General features: G+C 38.8%; 1 protein-coding gene across 1 annotated transcript in view; it reads left to right on the top strand.

Moving 5' to 3' along the window:
* The window catches only part of PSMG2 (proteasome assembly chaperone 2), a 415,374-nt gene that overhangs the window by 256,277 nt on the left and 141,150 nt on the right, over nucleotides 1-17,947 (top strand). The window contains exon 5 of the mRNA XM_044067193.1: nucleotides 8,525-8,698. Within this exon, the coding sequence (XP_043923128.1) occupies nucleotides 8,525-8,698 (174 nt within the window). The remainder of the gene's footprint in view (nucleotides 1-8,524; nucleotides 8,699-17,947) is intronic.

A 17,947-nucleotide genomic window follows, 5' to 3' on the forward strand; every position in this document is an offset into this window, starting at 1 on the left:
AGGCTAATTGGTCTTATAGTTTCTTGGATCCTTGGTAGGCCCCCTCTCATATAGAGGCATCATTATTGCAGTTTTCATACTTCAGGGACAAACTCTTTAGCTAAGCTCAGGTTAAAAAGTTTAAGGAGGGGTGCACAAGAGCATGTTTGCCACTTTTTATTAGGCATCCAGGTAGATTATCAGGCCTCATGGAAATGCTAATTTTAGTTATGTAGAACACCTTCTTGTATGTGTTTCTTTGTAATATTAGGAAACTGTAAGAGATCTGAGAATTTGTGGAATTAAGGTACATATTTCAGTTGAACTTATCCAGCTAGAGATGGGACAGATGGCATCTCAACCAAAAAATAATGATTGTTGATATTGTAAATTTGACTAAAGTCACTCTCCTTTTTTTAACTTCTAATGGATTCAGAGGGACATAAATTTATTCTGTGTTCTCCTGTCTGATCCTGCATTGATTGAATCACTGTTTAGCCCTTACAGCCTATGGGGAAAATGCAAAGTCTGCAAGTGTACTGCTAGGTGTATGTATGTTGCATCAGCAAGAAAAGAATAGTCTTGTGATCTTTTTAAAATTACTTTTCTAAATAAGGTAACCCGAGTGGCTTAAAGAACAACAGACTGAAAGGCTGAAAATGGTGTATAAAGTTTGACTAAAGAAAAGTGCAAACCGTACATGGGGAAAAGTTAGTGAGATAATGGGGAAATTTCTGCCTTTTGTGTACGTTTTTCTCTGTGTAAAGTGGCCAAGAAAGACTGAAATGGAGGGTCTGGGAATAAGTGGTTGGAAAAGTAGGCAACTGAGATGATGTCAAAGAAAGAGTTACCTTGGGAGAATTAAAATGTCAACTAGATGTATAGTATAGGAACTATGCAAGAATAAATGTCATGGAAATTGATAGATTCAGTAAGAGAAACAAAAGGCTCATTTTCTATGGTGCTTGTAACTAGAAAAGACTGGTAATAGTCTTTAAATAGTTAGGGACCAAATTAGCTAAATAGTTACATTAAAAACATTGTGTAAAATTAATAGTAGATACATAGCAAAAATTGAAATGCATCCCTCATCGGGAACATTCTTAAAATAGTACTAACTATGGTTAAAATAACTGAATCACAATAAATAAAGGTAACTGAGTAAGATGTACTATTTGGGAGATTATTCTTGTAGGGAAGCATTGATTGGTAGGGAGCTGGAACTTGTTAAGCTTTAAAGGGGACAGTTATTATATCACTTCTTATTATTAGCTAGTTATTTGCCAAAAGGAAACTGTAGTAGCAGTACTAGGCTTGATTTAAATCATTAGTTTCTTGGATGCAAATAGTTCGAAGGAACAAGATCATCCATTGGTAATTTGAGATAATTCCATCATGAATGACGACTGCATGGTTTATACTAACTTTTGAAATACCATTTAATTTCTTTTTTTCTTAAAAAGTGCAGGAAAAAAAAACAAGTAACAGGCAAAAATTCAGCTTACAATGAGACCATAGTCTTGGAGTGAATGAATCTGATGGTTATGGTCATATTCTTATTCCTATTGCTAGACAGACATCTGGCATTTGAGACCCTATTGCTGCACAGTCTGTTGATTGTAGCATCAGTATGTTTAACTACAGAATCATCTGTTACTAATACATTATCTATGGCTACAGCCTCTGAAGTTCTTATGAGAGTAAGCATGGAGCCAGGTTGACTCCCTTTACTTTAGTGTGACTGTATAAGTGAAGATTATTTAGCTGTCTGTCAGTCCATCCAGGTTAGTCCCATGAGGCTAGTAGCTGCTTTTTAGGGGAGAACCAAGGTGGTATTTATACTACTGTTGGAAATTTGAACAGGGCATTAGGGAACTTCCCCTACTCTTTGCAGTAGGAGGAAGAGATTGGGTGTTGCGTATCCTGTCTTCCTCTTTTCTCTCCAGGTGCTGAGGTAGCCAGGAGGAACAGGGAGAGGAAATTAAATGTGTTGAAAATGAAGAAAAATTGGTAGAATTGCTACTAGAGATATTTTCAGGTGATGTGTGAGCAGGGAAAATGTCTGCTGATGGTGAGGCAATCAAGAAGGAGATGGAGCTAAATGCAGTGATGGAGATGGATTCAGAAGAAAATTTCCAAAAAAAACCTGTTGACAGCAGAAATAGCAGAAAAATGCGTTATTTCAACCCTCCAGTTTGGAGGGTTGTAAGATTGGTATCTGGAGGAGCTAGTTAACTAAAGTGAGTCAAAGTAGAACTGCTCTATCCTGAAGTGACAACATGGAAAAAAGTAGAAGAGGGAGAAAAAGAGAACAAAAAAGAGCCAGAGAAGGTTCTAGAAAAAATTCTTATGCTAAAACTGTGGAAAAAGGAGCTGAGAAGAAGACAGAGATGAAGTAAAGAAAAAATATGTTGTTCAGGTGCGCAGTAAAAAAGAAAAGGCCTGGACAGATATGAGGTATGGGACAATTTTATTGCACCTCTGTGAATAAAAGCTGAAGAGGTAAGAGCTTTCGGTTTAATTAATAAAGCAACTTTTTGTGACTTGTTTTTTGAAACTGGTCGGGTAGGGAAAACTTTTTGGGAGACTATGAAGAAAAGAAAGCAGACTTTCCATGGTCATAATATGTTGTGCAAGCCTTTTTCAAGCAAACAAAGTGGGAGGAAAGAACTGAGAAGAGAATATTTGACAATATGTAAAGAAGTGGTGGACACCACTAAAATCTATGATGAAAGAGGATTGTTGACTGGGGGGTTGGGAATGTGGAATAATTTTAAAAATGGAAAATGACAGTGTGGTGCACCATACCTAGTATTATTAATGTGCATGGCAATATAGGTTTTGTGAGGTACAGAAGACAGACAAAGACTTGTTATTTTTGTGGGAAAAGTAATCATTTAATTGGTGTGACAAAAAGTTGGTATTAATGTGGTCAGACAGGTCATAATGCAAAGAAATATGAAGTGAGATGTAAGAAATGTGATAATGCAAGGACATTCATGGTTAACGTGAGGTAAAATACAAAAATAGTGAAAAAGAAAGTGAAAATTAAATTATACCAGAAAAAAGTTGGATAAGAGTGCTATACAAGAACACACAACACAGGAAAAACACAGAAATTGTATTTAAATGTAAAGAGAAAGACAGAGAGAAAAAGGAACAGGTGAAACAAGTAAAGAAGAGTCAGTGGCATATAGTAAAAGGCAAGAAAAATCAATAGAAAAGAGTCAGAGAAAGAAAAAGAAAATGTAAAAATAGAATGGTAAGAGAATAAGAAAGGTAAGGGATAAGATTACTCCAATAACTGTTCTATAAAGCTGAAAATATTAGCTTTGAACTTGAACAGTATGAATAATATTAAGAGAGGCGTTAGTATTTTACAAAGGTGTGCTGCATTAGACATTAGAATATTACCAGAAAAACTTTGGAATGGTACTGTTACTTTGAATATAGTTAAAGAAACATGGGGAAAAAAGGAAAAGTAGAATACAAAATATTAAGTCAAAAATATTTAAAAACTTGATAAAGAAGAAAAAAATATTTTTTATGGAAAAGAAAAAGAATTGTATAGAAAAAATCAGGATAAGGTTAAATTGTTATATAATCAAAAATATTGCTTACAAGGGAAAAAAGTAGCAACACCATACTTATGTAAGGTAGTAAACAAAGGAAATATAATAAGAAAATTAAAAAAAATAAAGAAGGGAAACAAGTTTAACAAGGAGAAATATTGGAAATAGTTAAGGAATATATATTAGATTTATATAGTTAAAAAGAGGTTAACATAGAACAAATGTATAGTGGTGAAATAATTAAGGAAGATAAAGAATATAGAGAGAAAAATAAATATAAATGAGTTGAATGAGATCATGAAAGATACTAACGTTAATTCATCTACAGGTTTGGACAGAATTGAATAGAGTATGTGCCCTGGCATTATTATCAAAAAAACAGTTGCTTAACAGCAGTCTTTCTAAACTTATGGATATTATCAAGGTAATCCATTATTTTTTGGCTTGACACTCTGTAATTGCTCTTCCTCTTGTTCTGGGGGATTTCCCCCCTATTCTGTAATACTTCAGCATTTGTCAGTCCCTGTAAAATAATTCTTGTCTCTTCTTAACCATATCTTTTTTTTATTTCCATCCTTGTTTTAAACTTCACTTCATTTGTATCCCACTCCCTAGCTATAGTTTCAGAAAAAAATGTCTGTCTTCTCTAATAGCTCCCAAATAATTTACATAGAAAAAACTCCCACTCAGAATAAACAGCATCCGATGTAAAACAATGATAAAATCACAAATATATAAATACAGACAATGAATCACAGCACTAAAATATATGAATTAGAGTTTATTCCAAAATTGTAAAAGGTAAGCACTTTTGCGATATAAATCGCTTCAAGTGCCAGTAGCTATGCCAGTATGGTGCTTGCCTAATGGGAGAATGGATATGTATTTACATCTACAATATATCATAGCTATATTGAATTCTGTCATTTTATGGATGATATGTTTTTGCTATGGACGGGCATGGTCTGTGATTTGTATGGATTTAGTGTTTATCTTCATGGAACCACTTCTTTTTTGAAGTTCTGAAGTATTCTGTGACCAGTATTAAGTTTTTGGATATTGAAGTGTTTAGGAGTCTGGATTTATCTTTTGGTACTAGACTGTTTAAGAAAGATTGCCATAGAAATTCTTTACTTCACAAGACCAGCATACATCCTGGTTATACTTATAAGAATGTTAAGGGACATGACATGCATACCTCTAGACTGAATGTATGTGAAGATTGTTACTTGAATGATCATAAAAATTTGAGATCTGACCTTTAGTAAGCGGGGATATAAGGAAAATGAGGTGGATCCGGGATTGTTACAAAGAACGCACTTGAGTATCATGTACAAGACTTTGTTTCTCTGCTGCTAGAGATAGATTAGATAAGAATACGGCCCCTAGTAATAGGAATGTTTCTTTCTCACTACACTATAGCAGTGACGTTAATATCATTACTAATATTATTAGAAAACATTGGTCAGTATTATTCACTGTTGATGGGATTAGGGGGATAGTGGGGGATGCACCAAGATTTTGTTTTAAAAATAAGAAATCCTTGAGACTTTTGTGCTACTCTGAAACTAGGAGGCTTGAGCCTATTGGTGAGGCACTTGGCACTTATCCTTGTGGGCAGTGCAGTTTCTGTGGTTATATTGATAGTAGAAACTGTTTTTGTACATCCTGATATAGGTACTAAGATTTGTTTTAAAGTTAGAGCAGATTGTAACACCAGAGATCTTGTTTATCCAGCTTACTGCATGGTCTGTACTTTGTTTTTTATAAGCAAGAGAAATAGGAGCTTGAAGGAATGTGTGAAGGAGCACTTGTATCAGATCCGTGTATGTAGCAAGTGTAATGCTTTGGCTAAGCATGTAGAAGAAAAAGGGGGCTCCACATACATTTAAATTAATATCAGTAGGTTAGCTTTTGAGAATCCACGTTTAGGTGATGTAAGGAATGCTATTGCGAGATCTGAGTTAGTGCATTATTGGTGAGACTGGATAGGGACTCTGGTCTTAATGGTCAGGATCCACTACAACCTGCTTTAAAAACTAGTAGGTGTACCTGATGTTTTTGGATCTATTTCATATTATTGCAAAGTGAAAATATCGAACGGCACAACAGCGAGTGCCGAGGGTCGGTTTTTGAGATTGCAGTACAGTGAAGATTGGGATATTTGCCCTTTCCTCACTGTAGTGTGATCTCGGAATTGGAATATATATATTTAGCGGGGGGGGGGGGCCCCAATACCGAATTTGAGTTTCGGCATTTTCCCTCTTGTGAGTGTTCGATATTTTCAGTTTACGATGTTATGATATAGACGCAATGTTTTTTGATACTTGTATTTTATTGTACCATTACTGGGATGCTTTTTGTTTTATTTTTGTATATGTATTTCACTATGACTTTTTTATGTCTTTTATCTTGTATGTATGTTTGTATTGTTTTATTGTGAGAGCAGCCCTTTAAAAGGTAGACCGGATGTAATACAGTAGCCATATCTGATGGAGAGGTTTCCTACAAGGTTTAAATTTGGTGGTTGAAAGTATATATGTATTGACTCTATATAATGTATTATGGTCTGATGAATCGATTATTTATATCACAAAAACGCTTACCTTTTACGATTTTGGAATAAGCTCCAATTCATATATTTTGTGAACTAGTGCTATGCTTCATTGTCCATTATTTATGATTTTATCCCAAATAATTTGCACTACATATTCCTTAAATTCGTTTCTTTTCAACTAAGTGTTAAAGCGCCATTGTCTCATTTTTATTTCATTACCCTGTGTCTTTATTTTAGTTATTGGTAAGTGATCTGAAATAGTTATTGGATGCATATCAAAACTTTCAGTTAAATGCAGATGTTCATATGGAATGCAAGTTCTGTCTAGCCTAGCCCAGTTTTTGTATCTTGGGGAATATGTAAATTCACTCCAAACTCCTACTACTGAATTCACATCTTCCAACCAAATATTTTCATAAATGTATTCAAAAATCTACCCTTCTTTATTAAATTTTCCCTTCTGGGCCCCACTGACACTTCTTCAATGTTGCAAATCAAATTACTGTCCCCACCTATAAGTAATATTCTTTGCTGAAAGCTGATCATTTCTCCCAGAATTTTCTTAAGCTCCATTATAGCAGTTTTGCCTGGAACATAAATACATGCCAGTGTAGTCCTCCTCTCTTGCCAGTAGCCCCTTAGTACTACAAATCTACCATTATTATCTTTTTTATCCTCTTCTATTACTATTGGAGCTCATCTTCCAATTAATATAAGTACTGCTCTTTTCCTTTGCCCCAGTTATTCCACTGAATTACTATCCTGAAAACATTTTTTTATCAAATGTACATGTTCAGTTATTTCCAAGTGTGTCTCCAGTAGCATAGCTATTTGTACTCTACATTTTTTAATGTAGTTCAGTACTCTTTCTTTTTGTATTTATCGGTGAGACCATTGTTGTTTAAAGACATTACAGAAAGCATCATTGTCTTAAAAAGTTATTTCCACCTTTGATGTATAACAGCTTTTTGTTAAATGTCTAGTTCCAGATTTTGTGTATTACATGTATATATTGTTTGACAGGTTGATCTTTTATACAGTTTTGTCATATCCATGTTAGCCTATGTCACATCTAACAAAACATTTTGTTTTATAGAAAGCTGTCAATCAAAAGAAAAACACCTCAATACCCCCTAAAACCTATGTACATATTCAACAAAATATTGAAGTTGTATCCCTCTAATAGGAACAAATCTTCCAAACTGATAGCCACACACAGACTCAAGATAACCTAAAAGAAAAGTTATCCATGTTAAGACACGTGGTGCAGCCTGTGCTTCGACTAAGTGCTGCCTGGCTTTCTTATCTTTCTAGCTCTCTCAGCTGGGAAAACACTTTAATGCTTTCAGAAAAAAAATTTCTTCAAGCCATTTCTCTCTCTATCATATTGTCTCCTAGAGACATGAGAATCAGAAAACTGCCAAGCATATATTTGTTTACTAGAAAACGACCTTATAATATTCAGTATTCTTTTTCATTTACTTGCTTTCTCTTAAACTGGTTACTAGATTAGTTAAGGGCCTTAACCCAGTCATTGCCCTATGCAAGAATGAGAAAAAGCACACAAATTTTTCTTTTGTCATACTCTTTTAACCTGATTTTTCTTTCTTTCTTTTTACATTGCAGTACCTACTTTTCTTAAAATTGAAGGTTTTAGGTTTCACAAATAAGCCAGTTGCAGTGTGGAACAAATAGAATTTATAGATCCAAAGCTTCCAGTTCTCTGCTGAATTACAGTGCAACAAATGAAACTGTGGTGTTTTGCAAATGAGTATTTTTTGTTACTGTGAATTATACTTCTGTACTAACTCTCAAAAGCAAATATGTTTTCCACTTCTGTGAATATTTTTGTTTTGTTCTACAAATATTTCTTCACTTTTTGCACCATGTAATACCAGGCTAAATAACAGACAACACAGATATACTGAATATATGGTCTAGCATTAACATTTGTGTTTATACTGAACTGTATAGAAGAACTTCATATCATGTGACATGCAATTCATTGCATCTAGCTCATGACCCTTACAGTTATATATACTCTTTTGTAACAGCACCAACTAATAGGTTGTTCTCACTGTCACCTAGCTGGACAGTGTCATATTTACACTTCAGTGTGATGGTTTTGCAGAATGATTTACCTAGTCCTCTGCTCCCTGGTGGAAGATGAGCATAATTCAGTATGGTACTGCCATTGTTAAGAAGTTCCTCTGCTCCTTGTCATATTCCCATGTTCTGGTTTGCAAGTTCTGGCACTGACATAGTACCACCAGTTAAATCATGTCTAATTGTGTAGCAGAATTATTTTTTCTAGGTGCAGTTTGCTACCTAGCTCTTGTACCTTTCTTAATAAAGTCTGTGTAACGTACTGATTCTGTAAACCATTGCTGATTGTTTTTTTTTTCTCCATATACAGCACTCCACTTCGTTATTTAATGACACCTGACCTACAGAGCATTGTACAGGAGAAGTTGCAGTCACTGAGCTGGAAGGAACTGGAGAGGATAGCAGCATTTCCTGGTGTCAGTGAAACAGAACAGCAAATCTACATCCCTGGAGGTGGCTTTACCAAGTCTCTGTTTCAGGACAGGTATCTGCTCAATGCATAAACAGCAAACAAATGAAATGTCAAAGTTGAAACCATTTATCCTTATATTTGGATCAACAGGACTTCTTGTTGGGACTCCAGACTTGAAATTATATGCAGGTTAAACTGAAAGAAGTTGAATGTACTGTATTTAATTTCTAGTTTTGGCAGTAGGATGAAGTGAGCAATGCATAAAAAGAGAATAATGAATCTGAGTACTGCAGTCTTCTTTTGTGGCGCCCACCAAAGATGCATTCTGTATACACCATCCTGCAGATTAACAAAAATAGTGTAATCTTGAAAAGTGGGGAAAAACAGAATGTGGTCTTAATCCAGTAATTATTGTTACAAAACCCAAGTGAACATTCACAGGCTGTATTTCACTTTTTTTTTTTTTTTTTTTTATCATATACACCAGATGGAACCATATAGACCAGATGGAAGGGGTGTAAGGTCAGGTGTATAGGAAGTGGGTTCAAATTGTTCTATCGTGGTGTGAATGGGAGGAGAAATCCTGAAGGAACAATATGCCAAGAGTGTTTTGGTGGTGAAGAGTGTCGGACAGAGTAATGTTTATGAAGCTGGAAATTGATGGAAGTTGGGTGTGCGATGGATGAGAGAGAAAGATTTTGGAGTGAGTTGGATGAAGTGGTGGTGAGTGTACCCAAGGGTGAGGGACTGATGATTGGAGCGAGTTTCAATGGGCATGTTGGTGAAGGGAACAGAGGGGATGAGGAAGTGATGGGCAGGTTTGGTGTTAAGGAGAGGATGCAGAAGGTCAGATGGTAGAGGATTTCGCAAAAAGGATGGACATGGCTGTGGTGAATATGTATTTTAAGAAGAGGGAGGAGCATAGGGTGACGTACAAGAGTGGAGGAAGATGCACACAGGTGGATTATATCCTATGCAGGAGGGCCAGTTTGAAGGAGATTGGAGACTGTAAAGTGGAGACAGGGGAAAGTGTAGTTAGGCAGCATAGAATGATGGTCTTTAGGGTGACACTGGTGATCAAGAAGAGGAGGACAAGTGTGAGAGCCCTGCCAGGATCAAATGGTGGAAGTTGAAAAAGGGTGATTGTGAGGTGGAGTTCAGGGAAGATTTGAAAGAGGCACTTGGGGGCAGTGAAGAGTTACCAAATAGCTGGGTAACTACAGCAGAGATGGTAAGGGAGACAGTTAGAAAGGTGCTTGGTGTGACATCTGGACAGAGGCAGGAGGACAAGGAGACCTGATGGTGGAATGAGGAAGTACAGGAGAGTATACAGAGGAAGAGGCTGGTGAAGAAGAAGTGGAATTGTCAAAGAGATGAAGAAAGTAGACAGGAGTATAAGGAGATGAGGAGCATGGCAAAGAGAGAGGTGGTGAAGGCCAAGGATAAGGCATATGGAGAGTTGTATGAAAGGTTGGACACTAGAGAGGGAGAAAAAGGACCTGTATCGATTGGTTAGACAGAGGGACCAAGCTGGGAAAGATGCACAGCAGGTAAGGGTGATAAAGGATAGTGAGGGAAACGTACTCACAAGTGAGGAGAGTGTGTTGAGCAGATGGAAAGAGTAATTTGAGGGGCTGATGAATGAAGAGAATGAGAGACAGAGAAGGTTGGATGATGTGGGGATAGTAAATCAGGAAGTGAAACAGATTAGCAAGGAGGAAGTACGGACAGCTATGAAGAGGATGAAGAATGGAAAGGCTGTTGGTCCAAATGACATACCAGTGGAAGCATGGAGGTGCTTAGGAGAAATGGCAGTGGAGTTTTTAACCAGATTGTTTAATAAAATCTTGGAAAGTGAGAAGATGCCTGGGGAGTGGAGAAAAAGTGTTTTGGTACCTATTTTTAAAATAAGGGTGATGTGCAGAGCTGTAGTAACTACAGAGGGATAAAACTGATCCGTCACAGCTTGAAGTTATGGGAAAGAGTGGTAGAAGCTAGGTTAAGAAGGGAGGTGATGATTAGTGATCAGCTATATGGTTTCATGCCGGGAAGGAGCACTACAGATGCGATATTTTCTCTGAAAGTGTTGATGGAGAAATATAGAGAAGGTCAGAAGGAGTTGCATTGTGTCTTTATGGACTTGGAGAAAGCATGTGATAGGGTGCCTAGAGAGGAGTTGTGGTATTGTATGAAGAAGTCAGGAGTGGCAGAGAAGTATGTAAGAGTGGTGCAGGATATGTACGAGGGTAGTGTGACAGTGGTGAAGTCTGCAGTGGGAGTGACAGTTGCATTTAAGATGGAGGTGGGATTACATCAAATATCAGCTCTGAGCCCTTTCTTATTTGCAATGGTGATGGACAAGTTGACAGATGAGATCAGACAGGAGGCCCCATGCACTATGATGTTTGCAGATGACATTGTGATCTGTAGTGAGAGTAGAGACCAGGTTGAGGAGACCCTGGAGAGGTGGAGGTATGCTCTAGAGAGGAGAGGAATGAAGGTCAGCAGGACTAAGACAGAATATGTGTGTGAGAATGAGAGGGAGAATAGAGGAATGGTGAGGATGCAGGGAGTAGAGTTGGCGAAGGTGGATGAGTTTAAGTACTTGGGATCAACAGTTCAGAGTAATGGTGAGTGTGGAAGAGAGGTGAAGAAAAAGAGTACAGGCAGGGTGGAATGGGTGGAGAAGAGTGTCAGTAGAGATTTGTGACAGACTGGTACCAGTAAGAGTGAAAGGGAAGGTCTACAAGAGGGTAGTGAGACCAGCTATGTTGTATGGGTTGGAGACAGTGGCATTGACAAAAAGGCAGGAGTCAGAGCTCGAAGTGGCAGAGTTAAAGATGTTAAAATTTGCACTGGGTGTGACAAGGATGGATAGGATTAGGAGTCAGTATATTAGAGGGTCAGCTCAGGTTGGACAGTTTGGAGACAAAGTCAGAGAGGCAAGATTGCGTTGGTTTGGACATGTGCTGAGGAGGGATGCTGGGTATATTGGGAAAAGGATGCTAAGGATGGAGCTGCCAGGTAAGAGGAAAAGAGGAAGGCCTAAGATTAAGTTTATGGATGTGGTGAGAGAGAACATGCAGGTGGTTGGTGTGACACAGCAATATGCAGAGGACAGGAAGAAATGGAAACAGATGATCCACTGTGGCGACCCCTAACTGGAACAGCCGAAAGAGAAGAAGGTTTATCATGTATAACTTTGATTTATTTATGTGATTACTTAATTACTCTTTGTTGACTAGGTTTGTCCCATGATGCTAGTGGTCTCTTTTCTGTGAAGACCTGAGATGTTATTTATACAGCTAGGGGAAATTTTACAGGGCATTGGGGAAATATTCAGTATTTCCAGTACAATCCAACAGTACTTAAAACAGGTATCCGTTTTCTGTTTGTACCAAAAGTAAGATAAATTCCAGTCTACTCAAGATGGATAACTTCACCTCCAAACTTTATGCTACAGGGGCAGCTTCCAGTCCGCTTCTACACTTCAGAATCAGTTTCCCTGGAGACTGTTGGATGACAACTTTCCTTAACCTAGGACTCGAGAAAACCACAATGTGCCATCTTAGAAAGCTGACAGACCTTAAAAATTCCCATAGGTGGTAGTTCCTAGTTTTCTTTGACTCTGCTTATGCTGCCCTGTCTCGCACTCCCTCTGCATCTAGCAGTGATGTCAAATGACCACCCAGCAGATTGGTTTCTTTGTTCACCAGTCACCAGTGTGCCAGAGTACATAAAACCTGATGGCAGAGCTCTTCAGTTCTACTTATGTCTTATTGTTTTGTTTTAGTGCCACCCAGATCAGTTTGCCTGTACCTATTTAGATAAAGCTAACATTTTCAACAGTTTCCTACAAATGCTCACTTATGTGGAATTTGCCATGTGATAATGAGATTGTTCACTTTTGTGTGAGATAATGTATTCACATAACAGCTGTCCCATGCTTGTTTCAGCACCAGTCAGATTTTGAAACAAACCCTTAACTTTTCAAAAGGCTGATCAAACCTGCCTTCAAAATGTTGCCATCTCCATATTGAATTGAAAGTTAAAACTGAGGAAGACCGCTATTATTTTTTCTGATAGCTGACCAAGATAGGTAACATTTCTGCCTCAGAACTCTGTATATTGCAGTTCATTTCTCAGATAGAGCTTCTTCTGTACACAGAATGCATATCTTTCTTCCATCTGCATGGGTTTCCACTAGGTGCTTCTGTTTGCTTCCACATCTCAAAGACTGTGGTGAAATGGCAATCCTCTATTTTGCTTGTAGGTGACCATGGCATGTGTCAGTGAGTCACTGAGTGTGCATCTTGCAGAGAGCTGGAGTCCTATCGAAGATTAGTTTATTTGTCTTGCACTCGCTGAGTGTCTAGATAGGCTCCAGTTCTATACCCTGTCCCCAAACCTATTAAAATGGATATTAGACAATTAATGGGTCAGTAACTGACCAGCTATTGAAGACATTTGTCCTATAGGCTGGAATTAGAAAATAGCTTGCTATCTGTATTCCCCAGCAATGTAATTTGCCTATAGCTTCACACGTCATTTTGATAAGACTTGACATGACACCAGCCCATTAACTTGGTTTATTATAGGAAAAAATGTATAGTTCTGCAGATTTGTAGTAACAGGTAAGTGTACAGTCACAAGCTGTCCTTGAAAGAACTAGCTCTGTGATAAGACTATAGTATTGATGTATTTGCATAACACAACATGGCGCTTGTTAGTACAGAATTAATGAATGCAAGATATAACAATCATTTATTGTCAACAAGACTTTCTTACCTGAGAAGTGCAGTATGTAGCAAGGCTCAGTAAAAAGAGTAAAAAAATTAATGTTCACTTGTTTGGTGGGACCGACATGTTGAGTCAGATGTATTTATATGTAGTAAAGTTTCTGTTTACATTTATATTAATTTAGATCTTTATCTGTTTTCAAAGTAAGTGAACTGATTCAGTGAGCTTCATTCGTAATGTGGGCCAAAGATATTAAAGTAAAAAAAAAAAAAGAAAAAAAAGTAAACCTGGTATGATGGGATTGTGAAGCCTTTCTCCCAATGTTACTCGTACATGCAAACATATGTAGTAACAGAAGAATATATGCTTCACTACAAATGATTGAACAAAGCACAGTTAAGATTAATAGACAACACGGTAAGCTGTTAAACACAATTCAATATACCCTTAATGTTTTGCTAGGTAGCAAAGTTTAGAAACATTACAGTAAGCTTCTTCTCTCACATCTCTGCAAAGGTGCCTCCAAACATGGGAATTAAAGGAATAGAAGTCCTAATCACCTTCCTTTAGTGTGTTTTGGACTGTTAAAAGACAGAACTCATTATCGTATCGACATCTCATAGAATGTTGCACATCAAGCTGAGTTCAAGTAAGGGTCTCTGGGTCTGCTTCTCCATTGCTGGCAAACAATTGCTGGTTTACTGATGGTACCATCTCTTGAACAAAGCAGCATTTATCAGAAAATCTTGTTAAGCAAACTTTTATTAGCCTAAGGGGTTGGACTGTGAAGAGTAAGCAACAATTGTTTGTGTCTTTCGGCTTTTCCCAGTTAGGGGTCGCCACAGCGGAACTCTGGTCCGCTAATGATTGGTAGTTGATTTTTACATGCCGAGTTACCAGCCCTGACGCACAACCTTCAACGAAGGTACGCCCATTCACGCATGTCTCCACGCAGAAGACGCTCTAGCTAAGAATCAAACCGGACAGCATCTTACTATGAGGCAACAACACTACCGCAGCACCACCACCGCGGGTTAAGAGTAAGCAGCAATAAGGAACCCAAATTCAAGGCTGGCAGTGAATACAATTTTTCTCCAATACTATTCTAGCATCCTGTAAGCTGTATTACCTTATAACATGTGCCAATCTATATTTTGTCTTTAGGCAGTCAACAAGGGACTTTATTTTATTGTATTTATCTTATTTGCGTTTGTTTACTGGGATCATCCAACTGAGTTGAAAGTACCTTTTCAGTGAAGGTCTGTAAAGAACATTTTCAAGAAAGTCGCTGTCAGTATTTCTTATACATTGCAGCAGGTTTACAGTAAGATTCAACACATATGCATACAAACAAAATGGGTTATTGTATAATCTTCATTTGTAAGGTAAGTAACAGTGGAATATTGCACAATAGTAGGCGATATTATAGTAGCAATTATAAGGGGACATAAATTAGCATATAACATAATATACTTAAGGCATGTAGCAGTAGAGCTGTACACATTCTGGGAAGCATACAAAAGTATTTTACACTGCAGTAAAGTGCATCACTTTCTGAAGAAAAATGCAGTATTTTTTCATTTAAATATGAGGTCTATAAAAGAGAATGAACTGAGTTTTTTTTTCCAACACCTTTAATAAGCTGCTCCGGTGGAGTAGAGGTATAAAGCCCTGACGACAACCCAGGCAAGACGGGTTTGATTAACAGCTCTGGTGATTGATAGCATGGCAAGAGGGGGATGGGCATGCCTATCCTGGGGGGGGGGGTATGGACATCTCTTGGCAATGATACCTGGCCGAGGCCAGAGACATTGCTAGAGGAGCCATGGTTAGCGGGTGGAAATTGGGCCTGCCTGAGCTGCTGCAGAGGTGGGACAGTATGTCCTAAGCTCATACTGCACACGCACCCATGACCAAACCACATCGCCACAAAGAGGGGGTGAATGCATTGGACATAAGCTCAGATGTGCTGAGCCCTGTTGTCTTGGATCCATGATTGGCCGTAGCAATACTGGATTAAGTTTGGGGAGGTATGGAGTTAGCTGGAAGCTCCGGTGTGGACAAGGCAACAGGGCTGGGTTGGTAATATGAAAGGTGGGTCAAAACAAAAAGGCAAACCATATTAGCATTTCTTTCAATTTACATGCATTACACATCACATATATTTTCTTTCTTTGTAACTGTCATCAGTCAATATTACATAAACTACTGAATTCCTGCCTTCTGTTAAACCTCACTGTTCCTCCTCCTTTTCAGTATTATTCAGCATGTATTGCTGCCCTTCCTTATCAATGTTGCAGTATTCATCACACGTGGGATCTCCTGCCAAGAGCAGCCTAATGTCTGGCCAGTATACCAAGGCCTTTACATCCTCCCAGCGTCATAAGTCTGGCATAAGCTTGCTGCGCAAGCATAGGGCATAAAGGTGACATACACATGCTCCATACTCAGAACTTCTTTGCCACCAGTCTGAACCCCACAGTTGAACATCAAGCTTGAACACCCTTCACTGAGATAGTTTCTATCAAGCCATTTGCAGATAGATGCCCCTCTGGATTTCCTTCTTTTTATTTCCTTCTGTGTGTACTTGGGGCTCATGTCATCTATGAGAGGAAAATGTCAATTTGGGAGACAGATTCCCCATAAAGACCATTACAAGAAGTGTTTATTCTGCCTAGGTGCTTTACACTGTCATACCCATTTTACCATTTGTCAGGATTTTGTTCCCAAAACCCCTCACAGCCATCTGTCATCTTTATCCATTTACTTTGAGAACCAACATTTTGAACTTTTGACTCTGGGTACCATGGCCGAATCTGCCTGCTTTTGAGATACTGCCATATCTTAAAAAGAAGACCAAGATGTTTCTGTCTGACTCTGCTGTTGTCCATCCTCCCCCAGATGTCTCTGTCAAGGTGGATGAAAACACTGGAGACTGTTCACTGGTGACACTGGTTTTCTCTGCCACAACCCTGTCAGAGGCCGGCATGGAACTGGCTTTTTCATGTCCTTTGAGGCTGTAACATCCATCACAGACGTTGGTGCAGAGTCATGGCTGATTATTTCCGAAGGGCCCAAGAGATTTCCCCACATTCTTGTTTGGGAAGAGGTTCCTGGTAACCTTATTGAGTCTAGGCATGGCTCTGAGCCCCGTAGGTTGGTCAAGGCTGATGTTCATAGGTTCATAGGTTCATAGGTTCATACTAGGCTATCTGCCCGAGGGCATTTACAAGCCTAGCCCATAGTTTTGTGGCTTACGCCACCCCTTTAGTATGGGGAACTATACCCATTATTTTGCTGTGCCTCTGTTGAGCAGTGACACTGAGGTAATCCCTGGGGTATATCTGCGATCTCCCATCCATTGGTCAAGATTTCTCTTGAACAAGGCCAGCGAGGTGCTCTGCCTCACATATACCGGGATTTTATTCCACAGCATAGGGAGTCTTTGGGTGATGAATCTATCCCTCCAGCATGTCCTATTAATAGCCGTGTGGAGGTTTAAGTCTCCCGCCCTTGTGGCTCTGACGGATCTAGATTTTTTGAGGTGAAGCATATTCATCAAATCTGGGTTTGACATGGCCTTGTATGTTAGGCAAAGGTCACCTCTGAGCAAGAGGTGGCGACTGAATAGAGCTGGAGTTCTTTCAGTCGGGCAGCATAGGACAGATGTTTGAGACCCTTTATCCTTTTGGTGAGGAACTTTTGTGGCCTTTCCAGCTGCTGCAAGTGTCGGGTCAGATACATTCCGAATGGGGCATTGTACTCAATCATTGGTCTGATGAGTGATGAGTATAGGGAGACTATGACCTCCCTTGATCTAGATGAGAATCCCTTCATGATAAGGTGGGCAATGTCCCATTAAAAAAGTAGAAAAATAAACATACTCCTCCCTTTGCTAAGGATTCTCAGAGGGAATGACAGGACTTTACCCAGGGTTTTTTCAATGCCCTGATGGCTTTGCGGCCCCCTCAGGGATTATCTGTTCCTACTTCTCCTTGGCCATCTACTCCAGCCAAAAGGGCTAGATACTCTTGATTTTTTGGATGAGGTGGTGGGTTCAGGAGATGAACCATTGGCCTACTTCTCACAGATTACCTCACCTTTAAACTGGGTCTATGGAAAAGGATTCCTCTTGTCCTGATTCTCCCTTTGAGGAGTTGTCCTTTGCAGGCACTGTGGTTTGCGTGCTAGAGCATTTTAAGTGGGTTGCTCCCAGGTCTCTGACATTCAAAAGAGATAGTATGAGCTGTTAGAGAATCTTCAAACTTCCAACTGTCTCCCCTGTGTTGGATTCTTTTTCAGCTGCCTCTTTGGCTTCTGCTTCCCAATCTCCAGCTCCTAAGAAGCCAGACCATATTTATAAGGTTTCTGAAGCATTTAAGTACCTTTACAAATGTCATTCTCACCCTGCTGTGGTCTGAATTTCTGCTGCAAGCTATCCAAGCTTTTACCAGCGTCCAAACTTCTCCCTTCTGATAGACAGTTGGGCAATGGACAGGCTGAGGGAAAAGGTTTGTATTTCTACTACTGTGGCCTTCAAGCCATAAATTATCAAACCCGTGTGACCAGGTATGTTTTGGC

The sequence above is a fragment of the Protopterus annectens genome, chromosome 3.part1 (genome assembly GCF_019279795.1).
Source record: "Protopterus annectens isolate FY-2018-M chromosome 3.part1, PAN1.0, whole genome shotgun sequence".
Lineage (NCBI taxonomy): Eukaryota > Metazoa > Chordata > Ceratodontiformes > Protopteridae > Protopterus > Protopterus annectens.